This window comes from Heptranchias perlo, chromosome 4 (assembly GCF_035084215.1).
Source record: "Heptranchias perlo isolate sHepPer1 chromosome 4, sHepPer1.hap1, whole genome shotgun sequence".
NCBI lineage: Eukaryota > Metazoa > Chordata > Chondrichthyes > Hexanchiformes > Hexanchidae > Heptranchias > Heptranchias perlo.
Window position 1 is genome coordinate 42,290,674 of NC_090328.1, and position 16,200 is coordinate 42,306,873.

The window sequence follows — 16,200 nt, forward strand, 5'->3', positions numbered from 1 at the left end:
ACTCTATCTAGGTCTTTCATAATTTTATACATCTCAATTAAATCTCCCCTCAGCCTCCTCTGTTCCAAAGAAAACAACTCCAGCCTAGCCAATCTTTCCTCATAGCTAAAACTCTCCAGTCCTGGCAACATCCTCGTAAATCTCCTCTGTACCCTCTCTAGTGCAATCACATCTTTCCTGTAATGTGGTGAGCAGAATTGTACGCAGTTCTCTAGCTGTGGCCTAACTAGTGTTTTATACAGATCTAGCATAACCTCCCTGCTCTTATATTCTATGCCTTGGCTAATAAAGGAAAGTATCCCTAGGTCTCTTCTGCTAGACCCCAGCTAAGCTATTTATCTTTATACCCAACTTGTATACTACCAGTTTCATTTGCTTATTATTGTTCAGCATTTCAATATTTTCAAGAGTTAATTACATTTAGAGTGCACATGTTTGCTCTCTATATATCAGAATTTAAACATTTGTTTTTTCTGCCAGCAATGTTATTTTTATAATCTCATTTGAGCTGGAAAGACTGCAACCCACATTCTGTTTTTGCAAGTGGAAAAACATAGTACAAGGTTAAAACAGTTGATTTGAACAATTATCCATTCTGTAATATGGCATATTTACACTGTAGCCTTTTTTGGAGGCCTGTTTTGTCATTATTTCACATATTAGCAGGTTTACGCGACAACACTATAATAATACAGAATTTTACATTTTGGAAGAAAATGACAATAATATTTGAAAGTAGTTATATATTCTAAAATTGTTTTGAATAATATTCTACATCTCTAGGCCCTGGTCTTCTAACTGTTGGGGCAGATGCTGATGGGCGGAACAGGTACGCAGGACTAATGCAAGATGTGAGAATGTATGTTTGCAAACTGAACCGTGCAGAAATCCATGAAATTCATGCTACTCCGGCAAAGACTGACCTGCACCCAATATCGGGATATCTGGAATATAGACAGGGAGAAAGAAAGAAGTCATTTATAGTTGCTGCAAGAGATGACAGCGAAGAGGAAGGAGAGGAATTTTTCACATTAAAAGTGACAACTGCCCATGGTGGAGCCAGAATATCACAGGATAACACCACGGCTAGGCTACGAATACAAAAAAGTGACAATGCTAATGGATTGTTTGGTTTTACTGGGACCTGCATTCCACAGGTGAAATTTATATTTTAATATTGTAAGAAAACAAACCTAACAACTTCAGGCAATTCCTAGGCGTAAGATTTTAGTTGTGAGCCAAGAAATTTTGGGGCCTTTATATTTAGAACCATAGAACATTGAAGTTTACAGCCCAGAAACAGACCCTTCCGGCCATCGTGTCTCTAATGCTTCTCTGCTAGAGCTATCCAAATGTAATCCCACTGGGCTTCTCTCTCCCCCATAGCCCTCATCTTTCTCTGAGACAAAAATTTATCCAATTTTTCCTTAAAAGGTTCAATGGCTCGACCTCAACTACTCCTTCTGGCAATCCATTCCATGCTCCAACAGTTCTTTGCATAGAGAAATTTCTCCCACCCTCTCTTAGTGACAATTTTAATTTGGTGACCAACCACAATTTTTTCCTATTCCTCCTTCAAGACCCTTCATAATTTAAGAAAGCTCTATTAAATCTCTTAGCTTTCTCTGCTCTGGTGAAGTAGTTCCAGTATCTCATGTTTTTTCTCATAACTATAGTTATCTCGGAAATCGGCGTTGTACACTATGACCTCAATGTCCCTTCTATAATTAAATGCACGGAACTGCACACAGTACTCTAACTGTGGCCTACCTGTTACCTTGTACGAATTTATCATTATCTTGTATTCCGTGCCCAAGTTTATACACCCAAAATGCTATTGGCCTTTTTTATGGATTTTTCTACCTGCACTTGCACTTTCAAGGAATTATGTATTTGAACCTTTCAGTCTCTATGTTCATGTACTCACTTCAGCAGTCATTCTGTTGAGAACATTTACTCCTATTCCTCGTTTTTCCACCAAAAATGTATTACTTCACACTTATCTACATTAAATTCCATCTACCACCTGTTTACCCCTTCTGTTAACCTGTCTATACATCTTATGCCTATTTTACAATTCTCTTTGCTGTTTGCCAAACCTCCTACTTTTGTGTCATTGGTAAATTTCAATATAATGCTCCCTGGGTTCAAGTCCAAATCATCAATATATATGGAGAACAAAAGTGGAAACAGGCTGACCATTGACGTACACCACTTTCAACCTTTCTTCAATCCGAATAACACCCATTAACCCTAAACCTTTATTTCCTGTCTATCAACTAACTTTCCAACTATATTGCTATATTTCCTCTTGGACTAAATGTCTGAACTTTTGAAACAAACCCCTTGGGAGTTACCTTATCAAGCTCCTTCTGAAAATCTATATACATTGTATCCATTGTATTAACTTCATCTATGCAATCTATTACTTAATCAAAAACTGTATTAAATTTGTCAAACATGACTTGTCTTTAACAAATATGTTGGAATATGTTATCCCATGCAACTCTAAATACATAGTGTTTTGATCTGGATTCCAAGGACAGCAGATTCCTGGGTTACCTTGGGAATTCCACCAAAATGCCACTTTTAGGCCCAGCAGAACTCTGTTTCCGAAGGCCACAAAATAGTTTCCCAGCAAAAATAGTTGATGCCAGAGAAACTGATTACCTTATAATGCATGCTCTTATTTCCCTTTCCATAGGTATGAGGGGCAAGTTGACTAAGGTAGATTGGGAAATTAAATTAAAGGATATGATGGTTGAAAAGCAATGGCAAACATTTAAAGAAATATTTCAATATTCTCAACAAATATACATTCCATTGAGAAATAAAAACTCCACGGGAAAAGTGATCCACCCTTGGCTAACTAAAGAAGTTAAAGATAGTATTAGATTAAAAGAAGAGGCCTTTAATGTTACCAAGAAGAGTAGTAAGCCTGAGGATTGGGAGAGTTTTAGAAACCAGCAAAGGACGACCAAAAAATTGATGATAATTGATGAAAAGGGAGAAAATAGAATACGAAAGTAAACTAACAAGAAATATAAAAATAGACTGTAAGAGCTTCTACAAGTATGCAAAAAGGAAGAGAGTAGCAAGAGTAAACGTTGGTCCCCTAGAGACTGAGACAGGAGAAATTATAATGGGGAATCAGGAAATGGCAAATGCGTTAAATAAATATTTTGTATCTGTCTTCACAGTAGAAGACACAAAAAGCATACCAGAAATACTGGGGAACCAAGGGGCTAATGAGAGTGAGGAACTTAAAGTAATTATTATCAGTTGAGAAAATGTACTTAAGAAACTAATGAGACTAAAAGCTGATAGATGTAGGCCACCAGGTCCAGGGGATTTGAGGGTTCTAAACGAGGTGGCTGCAGAGATAGTGGATGCATTGATTATGATCTTCCAAAATTCCCTAGATTCTAGAACGGTCCCAGCGGATTGGAAGGTAGCAAATGTAACCCTGCTATTCAAGAAAGGAGGGAGAGTGAAAACAGGGAATTACAGGCCAGTTAGGGAAAATGCTGGAATCTATTATTTTAAGAAGTGGTAACAGGGCGCTTAGAACATCATAATATGATTAGGCAGAGTCAGCATGGTTTTATGAAAGGGAAATCGTGTTTGACAAATTTATCAGAGTTTTTTGAGGATGTAACTAGCAGGGTAGGTAAAGGGGAACCAGTGGATGTCGTATATTTGGAATTTCAAAAGGCATTCGATAGGTGCCACATAAAAAGTTGTTACACAAGATAAGGGCTCATGGGGTTCGGGGTAGCATATTAGCATGGATAGAGGATTGGTTAAAAGGGTTATTTTCAGGTTGGCAGGCTGTAATGAGTGGGGTATCGCAAGGATCAGTGCTTGGGTCTCAGCTATTTACAATCTATATTAATGACTTGAATGAAGGGACCTAGTGTAATGTATCCAAGTCTGCTGACGATACAACGCTAGGTTGGAAAGTAAGCTGTGAGGAGGACACAGAGAGTCTGCAAAGGGATATAGACAGGTTAAGTGAGTGGGCAAGAAGGTGGCAGGTGGAGTATAATGTGGGGAAATGTGAGGTTATTTGCTTTGGTAGGAAGAATAGAAAAACAGAATATTTTTTAAATGGTGAGAAACTATTAAATGTTGGTGTTCAGGGACATTTAGGTGTCCTGGTACATGAAACACGAAAAGTTAGCATGCAGGTATAGCAGGCAATTAAGAAAGCAGATGGCATGTTGGCCTTTATTGCAAGGGGATTGGAGTACAAGAGTAAGGAAGTTTTACTACAATTGTACAGGGCTTTGGTGAGACCTTACGTGGAGTACTTAGTACAGTTTTGGTCTCCTTGTCTAAGGAAGGATATATTTGCCTTAGAGGCGGTGCAGCGAAGATTCACTAGATTAATTCGTGGGATGAAAGGGTTGTCCTATGAGGAGGGTTTGAGTAGAATGAGCCTATACTCTATGGAGTTTAGAAGAATGATCTAATTGAAACATAAGATTATGAGGGGTCTTGACAGGATTGATGCTGGAGAGCCTAGACTAGAGGGCATAATTGCAGGATAAGGGGTCGGCCATTTAAGACTGAGATGAGGAGGAATTTCTTCACTCAGAGGGTTATAAATCTTTGGAATTCTCTATCCCAGAGAGCTGTGGATGCTGAGTCATTGAATATATTCAAGGCTGAGATAGATAGATTTTTGGACTCTAGGGGAATCAAGGGATATGGGGATCGCGCAGGAAAGTGGAGTTGAGGTTGAAGTTCAGCCATGATCTGATTGAATGGCAGAGCAGGTTCGAGGGGCCATTTGGCCTACTCTTGCTCCTATTTCTTAGGTTCTTAGGTTCTTTGGGGAAAAATTAAACATTTTTTAAAGTTCTTTTCAGTTTGATATGAGCCTCTGTCTCCCTCTTTCAGGGCAGCAGATTGCCACTTCAGTTTGCCGCCGGTCACTTGGGGTGGGAGATTCTGTTGCCCACCACAAATATTAAAATAACCCTGTCACCGGGATTTAGCATAGGGTTAATGTCTTTCCCAGTTGGCAGCTGGGTGTCCCTCCCTGTCGCACGTCGGCAGTGGAGCAGTGCTCCTAGAATTTCGGCCCCGAAGAGTTTGCCCACTCTTACAAGTGACATTTGGCTAATTGGCCTGTTGTTACCTATTTCATCTTTCTCTTCTTTCTTGAACAGAATTTATTCCTATTTTGCCTGCAATTAAGTCCCAAAATGTTTTCAGTGTGGATATTTTTGTGCAACCCCACCAGCAAACCTTACTTTGTTTTTCTCTTGCAGACATCAGATGAAGGGTCTACAATATCATGTGTTGTGGAAAGGACAAGAGGAGCCTTAGACTATGTCTATGTGAATTACAGTATCACGCAGATTGAATCCGACAACAGCAATATTAGTGATTTTGTCAACTCCAGTGGAACTATCACCTTTCTTCCCTGGCAAAGCTCAGAGGTGAAGATAAAAACTAACCACCGAAGATTAATGTTAGGGACTATTGTGGGCAGCACTTTAGAGCACCAACAGATGGTGCATTGTAGCTGTGGGCAATAGGATTTATCCCACGTTACCTTGAATTTCTGATTTCAGATGCATACATCGGGAAGGCAGTGTCAACAGTAGACCATGATATTGTGGGGGTGATTTTCAAGTAGCACCTGAAACGAGCATGAAGTAGGCAGGGCTGCTGCTCCACCTGCCCATTTGTGCTGTTATGAGGCCCAAGCCATTTTGAGGCTCGGGCCTCATTAGTATGCCACTGTCGAGCTGCGGGCGATAAGCCGGCACCCCACTGAAGCTTGCCGGTTCTATGAGGACAGGAAATTAGCTGGCTACCACGCTGAGCTGGCTAGCAGGTCGATTCCAGGGTATGGGGTAGCAATCCCGGGGGGAGGCCTTGAACAGCAATCGGCTGGACTTTTTTTGGGAAGGCCAAGGAGGAGCAGGAGTGCTATATTTTGAGCACCACCAGGGATCCCTTTAAAGATTGCTGGCTAGACCTCTCAACATCTGGCACAATTGGGCGGAGCGTGCATGGTGCAGCTCTACCCATTTATACCTGAAAATTGGGAAGGCAAATGGTATTTTAGCCTTTATTGCAAGGGGGTTGGAGTATAAGAGTAAGGAGGTCAATTATATAGGGATCTGGTGAGACCGCACCTGGAGTACTGTGTACAGTTTTGGTATCCTTACTTAAGAAAGGATATACTTGCCTTAGAGAGGTGCAACAAAGGTTTACTAGATTGATCTGATGAAGGATCATCGACCTGAAACGTTAACTCTGTTTCTTTCTCCAAGGATGCTGCCTGACTTGTTGAGTATTTCCAGCATTTTCTGTTTTTGTTTCACTAGATTGATTCTTGGGATGAGAGGGTACTCCCACAAGGAGAGATTATATAAAATGGGCCGATATTCTCTTGAGTTCAGAAGAATGAGAGGTGATCTTACTGAGACGTTTAAAATTCTTAGAGGGCTTGACAGGTAGTTGCTGAGAGGCTGTTTCCCCTGGCTGGAGAGTCATAGAGTCATAGAGTCATACAGCACGGATAGAGGCCCTTCGGCCCATCGTGTCCGCGCCGGCCATCAAGCCCTGTCTACTCTAATCCCATATTCCAGCATTTGGTCCGTAGCCTTGTATGCTATGGCATTTCAAGTGCTCATCCAAATGCTTCTTGAATGTTGAGGGTTCCTGCCTCCACAACCCTTTCAGGCAGTGAGTTCCAGACTCCAACCACCCTCTGGGTGAAAAAGTTCTTTCTAAAATCCCCTCTAAACCTCCCGCCTTTTACCTTGAATCTATGTCCCCTTGTTATAGAACCCTCAACGAAGGGAAAAAGCTCCTTAGTATCCATCCTATCTGTGCCCCTCATAATTTTGTACACCTCAATCATGTCCCCCCTCAGCCTCCTCTGCTCCAAGGAAAACAAACCCAATCTTCCCAGTCTCTCTTCATAGCTGAAGCGCTCCAGCCCTGGTAACATCCTAGTGAATCTCCTCTGCACCCTCTCCAAAGCGATCACATCCTTCCTGTAGTGTGGCGACCAGAACTGCACACAGTACTCCAGCTGTGGCCTAACCAGTGTTTTATACAGCTCCATCATAACCTCCTTGCTCTTATATTCTATGCCTCGGCTAATAAAGGCAAGTATCCCATATGCCTTCTTTACCACCTTATCTACCTGTTCCGCCGCCTTCAGGGATCTGTGAACTTGCACACCAAGATCCCTCTGACCCTCTGTCTTGCCTAGCACTAGTCTTAAGATAAGGGGTTTGCCATTTAAGACCGAGATGAAGAAAAAGTTCTTCACTCAGCAGGTTGTGAATCTTTAGAATTTTCTACCCCAAAGGGCTGTGGATACTCAGTCATTGAGTATATTCAAGACTGAGATCGATGGATATTTGGACACTAAGGGATATGGGGATAGGGTGGGAAAGTGGAGTTCAGGTAGAAGATCAGCCGTGATTTTACTGATTAACGGAGCAGGCCCGAGGGGCTGTACGGCCTACTCCTACTCCTATTTCTTATGTCCTTATTGCAGTTGGGGTCCTCTGACTAAGCCATGTGGTCTCTTGGGTGAGGCAAAAAAACCAAATAAAACATGTAGTTGACAATTATTATTCATAATCATCTTATTTGCCAGCTGAATTCCTTTCTTGGAGTACTGAATTATGATTGTGGTGCTTCTGCTTTTTATGAAGGTTTTGAATACGCATGTTGTAGATGATGACTTACCTGAGCTTGCTGAACACTTCATAATTTCATTGGTTTCTGCAATATCTGGAGATGGAAAAATGGGCTCTACTCCAACTAGCGGGGCCAGTATAGACCCAGAGAAGACCAGCACAGAAATCACTATAAAATCCAGTGACCATCCAAATGGTAATTATGTTGTAAAATGTGTGTTGTATATGTCAAAATAACAATTGTTGCCTTCGTATAGCGGATGATTATATTGTGATTATAAATTAATTACTCATTGGAAATGTCTAATTTGAAAATACTCAATATTCCGATAAATTGAGACTTTCACCATTTGAAATGAAAATGACTGTTGATGTAGCTATGTAGGAGAGCATGGCGCCTATTTGCCGTTTAGTGGAAGTGGCTTCTATACACTATTATGCTGAAGATTGCGTGTTAGGGTAGTTGAGTTTATTATTTGCCAGCATAATAGATACTTAAGTGGAAAACACACCATATTTCAAGGCTAAAACATACCATGTATGCTGCATTGCTAGTCCCTATATGAAACTAGTGTTGTTGCAGAGGCTACAGTTTGCCTAACTGCTGACAGATGAGTGGCTATAAACTTTTTTGAATGTTATGAGAATCTGATTTAGTGCAATTGGCAGAGGAGAACCAGTAAGACAAGAAAAGGGCTACCCATGATTTTGGGTGACACACAAGGTGAACTGCCTGGTCCTCTTGGTATGCAACATAACAGGTCTATTGCACTTAGGGAGGGCAAACAGTAAAAGGGAATACGCAGTAAACGGGAATATATTGAGAGGGGTAGAGGAAGTGAGAGACCTTGGAGTGCATGTGCACAGGTCCCTGAAGGTGGCAGTACAGGTAGATAAGGTTGTGAAGAAGGCATACGGAATGCTCTCCGTTATTAGCCGAGATATAGAATACAAAAGCAGGGATGTAATGATGGATCTGTATGAAATGCTGGTAAGGCCACAGCTGGAGTATTGTGCGCAATTCTGGTCACCACACTACAGGAAGGACGTAATTGCTCTGGAGAGAGTGCAGAGAAGATTTACAAGAATGTTGCCAGGGCTTGAAAATTGCAGCTACGAGGAGAGATTGGATAGGTTGGGGTTGTTTTCCTTAGGGCAGAGGAGGCTGAAAGGAGACTTGATTGAGGTGTACAAAATTATGAAGGGCCCAGTTGGAGTAGACAGGAAGTACCTGTTTCCCCTAGCAGAGAGTTCAAGAACTAGAGGACATAGATTTAAGCTGATTGGCGGAAGGATTAGAGGGGACATGAGGAAAAACTTTTTTACCCAGAGAGTGGTGGGTGTATGAAATTCGCTGCCCGAATTGGTGGTAGAGGCAAGGACCTGCAACTCTTTTTAAAAAAAAAAAAAAAGGACCTGGACCTGCACCTAAAGTGCGATAAGCTGCAAGGCTACGGACCGGGTGCTGGAAGGTGGGATTAGAACGGGCACCTGGTTGTTTGTCGAGCCGGCGCGGACGTGACTGGCCGAATGGCCCCCTTCTGTGCTGTATCTTTCCTATGGTTCTATGGTTCTAAAGAGGATGAGACTTTAAAGGATGCTGTGACAGAGCTGCGCCATCACCTTCAGAAAGATCTGCAGACAAAATCTACCATATCTGTAGTAATGCTGCTTGATGTCAAAGTAATTGCAGTGCTGGGGAAGATTTGGCTTTGTCGGCAAATGGAAAGGGGAAAGCAGCAGAGGCAGCTGAACTAATTATCTTATTCTTAGTGATAAACTAGCCCATAAGATCCTCGCTCTTGTTTTTGGAGGTGAGGGTGGAGGGCACAGGGGAGAGGGGTTTAAGGAAGCAGTGGATAGTGGAGAAAAGAAGCTGGGGGCTATCTTTGCCTCCATGATGATTCTGGAGCACTGTGTGGTTTTAGCAAAGGAGTGTGCTGCTCGATAGTGCTTGATGTGGTCCAGCTAGATCTGGTAAGGAATGGCTCAACCAGTTGTGCACCAAAAACACTTAAGGCTGTGCTCCTTGGACTTGAGGGAGCATAGATTGGGGTGGGGGGGGGGGGTCATACCAAAGGAATGAACTTGGATGAGAGAAAGCAAAGGTAAAGAAAGAAGTTGCATTCATATAACCCCTTTCACATCCTCAGGATCTCTCAAGGTGCTTCAGCCAATGAATTACTTTTTGAGGTGTAGTCACTATTGTTAAGTTGGCAAGTGCAGCAGCCAGTTTAGCATGTGGCAAGATCACAAATGGCAATGATCTAAATAACTAATTAACCTGTTTTACTGTGTTGGTTGAGGTATAAATGTTAGCCTGGACACTTGGAGAGCTTCCCTGCTCTTTGAATAGCACCGTGGCCTCATTGGCAGACAGAGCCTTGGTTTATGATGTCATCCAAAAGACAGCTCTTCTGATAGTGCAGTACTCCCCTGAAGTATCAGCCTAGATTATGTACTCAAACCTATAGTGGGGTTTGAACCCATGACTATCTGTCTGAGAAGCAATAGTACTACCACTGAAGCTGGTTAGTAAATTTTATGCAGGTGCTTCCCCTTTGTGTGTGCTGTCTAACACCTAACTGACTACATACTATCTAACATCAAGTCTACGGTTGGACAAAGGACAAAAAAATAAAAAAACTGCAGATGTTGGAAATCTGAAACAAAAAGAAAAATTGCTAAAAATATTCAGGTCAGGCAGCGTCTGTAGAGAGAATTGAATTGAAGAGTTAATGTTTTGGTTGTGACGCCTTTGTCAAAACTGAAGGATATCACAGATGAACAGCATTTAAAAAAGGAACAAAACTGAGGGAACAGGGAAGGATACGAGAAAAGAAAAAGGATGATCTGTAAGATGCTTAAGTGAAAAACAGGAGATGGTTAAACGAGAGATTAGGAGGTATAATGAAAGGAATCAAAGAAATTAAAGACATTTATGAGTCACAGAGATTGTGTGAATAGCCGAGGAGGTGGGAAATGATGCTGGTAGAAATGGAAGCACAAAAGTCTGGCAAAGTGGACCAGACCTTGGCGGCCCAAGGGTAAGGGAAAAGAAAAAATTGGGTTGACACCAAGGGTGCAGACCACCTCGCCATCATGGTCTTCCAACAGAGGGTTCCCATCCTAGACGTCAACCAATTTCCGCCTTCCTTCCCTTGGAAGTGCCAGCACATTCATCCCAATTCACCAGCACTTCATGCAGAAAAAGTTATCTATAGGCAATAGCGATTCAGGGAATGGAAAAAGCCTTTCAAGTTAGCAAGTGTTATAAACAAGCCTTAATCTACCCAGAGCTCAGAAATATCATGTCTTACTGAAACATTTTTCAGGTTTACTGCAGTTTTCTACTAAACTACCGCCTGATAGAAACATAATTATCTCCCCTGCACTCTCCATACCAAACATCACGGTGAAGGAGGAGGTTGGACAACTCAAACTGCTAGTAGTCCGTGCACAGGGCCTTCTGGGAAATATCATGGTGGCATACCAAACTGTTCCGCTGACAGCTGCCAGTCCATCTGACTACCAGGTGAGTTGAAAACCGAAAAAGTTTTATTTTTCTTCTCATTAAGAAAGAAACATTTTGCTTAGTTGGGCTAATGATATTATAGCGACCATGTCAGAAGCCATTGAATAAAAAACCCACCAGGAAATGTTTTGTTAATATATAAAAAATATTATCTTAAGTACCCAAGACAAGAAATGGCTATCAGGCCCATACACACTCATTCCAATCATTTTGCTGAAATTCGTGGTTATCAGTATGACAAGTGGCAATGCTGTGAAACAGTGTGATTTTCACTTTTCTCTCAGATGAGGTTTAGTGGATTTGGCGAATAGATCCGTTAATAGTGCTGAAACCCAACATTTACCTTTTTTTTTATTCGTTCATGGGATGTGGGCGTCGCTGGCGAGGCCGGCATTTATTGCCCATCCCTAATTGCCCTTGAGAAGGTGGTGGTGAGCTGCCTTCTTGAACCGCTGCAGTCCTGTGGATGGTACACACTGCAGCCACAGTGCGCCGGTGGTGAAGGGAGTGAATGTTTAGGGTGGTGAATGGGGTGCCAATCTACAGGATGCACTGCAGCAACTCGCCAAGGCTTCTTCGACAGCACCTCCCAAACCCGCGACCTCTACCACCTCGAAGGACAAGAACAGCAGGCACATGGGAACAACACCACCTGCACGTTCCCCTCCAAGTCACACACACCATCCCGACTTGGAAATATATCGCCGTTCCTTCATCGTCACTGGGTCAAAATCCTGGAACTCCCTTCCTAACAGCACTGTGGGAGAACCATCACCACACGGACTGCAGCGGTTCAAGAAGGCGGCTCACCACCACCTTCTCAAGGGCAATTAGGGATGGGCAATAAATGCCGGCCTCGCCAGCGACGCCCACATCCCATGAACGAATTAAAAAAAAAATTTTAGTAAACCTACGCTGCACTCCCTCCAAGGCCAATATGTCCTTCCGAAGGTGCGGTGCCCAGAACTGCTCACAGTACTCTAGGTGCGGTCTAACCAGGGTTTTGTATAGCTGCAGCATAACCTCTGCCCCCTTGTACTACAGTCCTCTAGATATAAAGGCCAGCATTCCATTAGCCTTATTGATTATTTTCTGCACCTGTTAATGACACTTCAATGATCAGTCGTCTGCGCAGAAGAGCCCTGCAAATACACCTACACCCACTCTGTAGTGACACAATGGGTGGCATCAGTGGTGGGTCCTCGTAGTGATACCCACGAGTGGGCTTTATTGCACAAACCGGACAGGATTCGCGAAGACATGGCAGTAGTGGTGCCAATAGAATGTGTGATGTGAGTTGTTCTGAAATTCAACAGAAGTAACAACCATGACAAACCCTCAAACACCCTTGTGCATCCCCTTCATGCTCACGACACGTTTGCCTTACGCTGCCTACTGCACATATGTGATGCATGCCCTGTGGCTGCAGCACAGGTGGTGGCAGGTTGAGTGAGGCTGGCCATGAGAGAGATGCACGAGAGGGTGAGTATGGGATAGAGCCATGAGATTGTATGAGGATTGGGTTGCGTGGTAGTGGCGGGGTGAGTACTTGCGAGGTGAGTAGGTGCAGGTAAGATGAGGATGGGGTTTGAGTGGGTATGAGGGGTGATGTGACAGAATAGTGTTGGCAGTGCCGAAGGAGATGTGGGGTGGGGGCAGTGATGTAGCAGACGGAGTGTAGGGGAAAGACTACGTGTACTCACTGTGGCTGACCTACTGAGGTCATTCGACCGCCTCCTGCACTGTGTGCAGGTGGGCGATATGTTGGTGGCGCGGGTGACCCCCTCTGCCACCTCGAGCCAGGCCTTCCTGGTGGCAGAGGCGGGCCGCTTCCTCCCGCCCGCCGGGTGGAAGATCTCTGTCCTCCCCCTCCTCCTCACCCCATGTATTGATACCTGGGGTGAGGGATCATTATACTGGGAGCAGCCGTCCCCCTTTGCTGCTCCATGCAGTCATCTTTGCTATTTGTTGCAGCATCTGTCAGTGGAGGACTGCCCCTTTAAATAGAGCGCCTCCAGCTGACAGATCTTACTGCGCATGCGCAGCGCGCCCGATGCGCAGATCAGCAGCGGGGAACCCGGAGGAGCAGGTAAGTGGATCCAATTAGTGGGTTGCCTGCTGCGATCGCGCGGGAAACCCGCGCCCGCTTTCCCATCCGCCGGGAACCCACACCCCTGGTAAAATCGGGCCCCAGTTGTCTAATCAACTAGATTAAAATCTACTAAACTGATTTCTTGTGTGATCCCCACTAGCCTTAGATGATGAATGGCTTTCATCATTTGGATTAGTATCTGGTCACCCAGAATTCGCATACTCCAAAACTGTGGACCACCGAGAAAATATTAAAACATTTAAACTGTTTTCTAGGATACAGCAGGCACTCTGGATTTTAAGCCTGGAGATCAATATAAATACATAGCTGTAAATATCACCGATGATTCTATTCCTGAACTGCCAAACAGCTTTAAGGTGGTGCTTCTGAACTCAGAAAGAGGAGGTGAGCATCAATAGCAACATTTCTGGTACACAACAAAGAATATTTTCATTTCTTACTTTTCTTAATGTGCAGGATCAAAGGTCTCATTTTCCAATTTAATAATATAATTTTAAGATACAAGATTAAGGCAACATAATGCTATTACACATTAGAGCAGCAATAAGCTCTGCTATGGAATAGTAGAATAAAGGCTCATAATTTTCCACAGGGTGAGTTTCCGATATAAGCTGCACCTTGTTATTCTGTGTGTAATGCTTAACTGTGTAATAAGTGTCCCCTTGTCACTTCATTTTGTGTAGACCACCAAATTGTGGGAAGGTTTCTTAAGTCTGAAATCAAAAGCAGCTACCCGTATGTGGCACATTTGTAACTTTTGAGCATGTTTAACCTATGGCATTTGTGCTGTGGCATATGTTATTTTCAAGCTTAATTTCTGTTTTCCTACCCAAACTGTAAACCTTTCCAAGCTAATGGAAAAGACTGTTGGGCATTTATACTCCCCAAATAGTTGAATGTAATATGGGCTGTGATTATTAACTTTTGGTTTAAAACAAAATTGCTTTATCTTGTAAACAAAGGTTCTGCCTGATCTTTCAGCTGAGTCAGTGGTTCATTTTCTCCTGTTCATTGCTTTATTTTTTTTTGTGTGTGAATGTGCTGTGTGTTTATTTCTGAAGTGGCTGAACTCTTTGGCATAGGTGCCAGCGGTAGTGGTGATGGTGAGGTGGAATTCTTCCTTCCAGCTTTCCATTTACGTGGTAAGAACCTACTGTCCATCATGTATTTACTTTTGTTCAACCTTTCATGTGCTGTTTACATTTAGTTCCTAAGTTAGCATTACTGGTGATTGGGATAGATGATGCATGAGGTGAGCACTAATGGGCCTGATGGCCCTTTCTCACCCTTTTCATAAGTTATGCATCTGGCAGCTGTATCTATTTTCACTTCACTAGAATGTGCATGCCCATTTATTCATGTTCTGTCAGTCTCGGCTACTGAGTTTTTTGAATCACGATTATGTTCCATGTAGAACTAAATTTTCTAACTACCAACTTCTTGTTATCAGAAGAATGATTATTCCAAACCATTTTACTGTCCCTGGATAAATGGAATGAATATGTTTACTGTTTATATTAATTGTTTGTCTTATTATGAAAGAAAATGAAATGAAGGGCTAAATGTAGTTGAAGAGATACATTTTAAAGAAGCTTTTGAAGATGGGGAGAGATGTAACAAGGTAGAGTGGTTTAGTAAAGGAATTCCAGGGTGAGCACGTGAGATGGTTGAAGGCTCTGCCAGTGATAATGGAGTGGAGGGACACATAGTAGGCTAGAGTTGGAAGAATGAAAGATGCAAGTGGGAATACATGGAAGGGAGGTTGCAGAGATAAGGTAGAAAAATGAATCCTGGAGTTTGAAAAGAGTAATAGAGAAGAAGTGTGAAAAGGACTCCACATACTGGAAATCTGAAATAAAAGCAGGACATGCCGAAAGTACACAGCAGACCTAAGAACATCTGTAAAGAGAACAGATAAGTAAATGTTTTATGTGTAGACCCTTAACCAGAACTGAACAATAGTCATTAAGTGACTCCAAATTTGGGTTTTAAAAGTAGATTGTAGGAACAATGAAAACAGAGGGAGGCAAGGAGGTTCAGTTTTGAGGGCATCGGAAAGAATGAATTGAAGTGAAACGTAAGTATGATGAATCTTAATTTCAACACAGCGAACATGCAGAGAGCAGAATAGCATATGGGATGGCATGTACGGAATTTAGGAGGAAGGAAGTACAATATCAACAAACTATAGAAGTTAAAATGTTTACATTAAAGAGAGAGATTGGAGTTTTAAATTAAAGAGAGAGATTGGAGTTTAGAGGTGAGAGAAAGATTGCCTATCAGATGTCTTGTATCCTGTCTGGGAGTGTGATAGAGATGTTGGAAGAGCCTCTGCAGATATTGGAAAAGTATTCAAGTTTCAAATGGAATGGGCTTTATAGAAAGTTAAGGATGGTTGATGGTAAGAAGAGTGTTTTGCAGGAAAGAGGAAACTAAGCTTCTCAGATGTAACTTTGGCAATGGAGTTGTTGGGAGTCCCATTTCAGGTTAGATAGGTGCACTTTTAGGAGTTAGATAATATGCTTCTCTAAGTGGGGGTCAGACCTAAGCAGGAGAAATGAGAAAACTAGGAGAGGTGTCCAAATGCTGTTGAGGAGGTAGATTTTAAGCAAGCTTTTGAAGATGAGGAAAGATGGAGTGGTTTCTTGACGAGAATTCCAGAGTGGTTTTGGTAGAGAATTTCACAGCATGCAGATGATATGGCTGTTGGGTTTGCCAGTGATATTGAATTGGAAGGAGAGGGGACAAAAGGAGTTGGAAGAACAAAGGATGAAATCAGGATGTAGGGTAGGGAGATTTGCTGAGTGATGTGAAAAGTTTGGCAAGGATAGGGATGACAAGTACGGGGTACTTGGTACAGAACAGAGTGTTGG

At 42.6% G+C, this 16,200-nt stretch overlaps 1 protein-coding gene across 1 annotated transcript in view; it reads left to right on the top strand.

Moving 5' to 3' along the window:
- The window catches only part of adgrv1 (adhesion G protein-coupled receptor V1), a 507,287-nt gene that overhangs the window by 111,942 nt on the left and 379,145 nt on the right, over positions 1-16,200 (top strand). The window contains exons 20-25 of the mRNA XM_067982173.1: positions 784-1,157; positions 5,280-5,450; positions 7,695-7,875; positions 11,015-11,214; positions 13,582-13,711; positions 14,389-14,469. Of these exons, the coding sequence (XP_067838274.1) occupies positions 784-1,157; positions 5,280-5,450; positions 7,695-7,875; positions 11,015-11,214; positions 13,582-13,711; positions 14,389-14,469 (1,137 nt within the window). The remainder of the gene's footprint in view (positions 1-783; positions 1,158-5,279; positions 5,451-7,694; positions 7,876-11,014; positions 11,215-13,581; positions 13,712-14,388; positions 14,470-16,200) is intronic.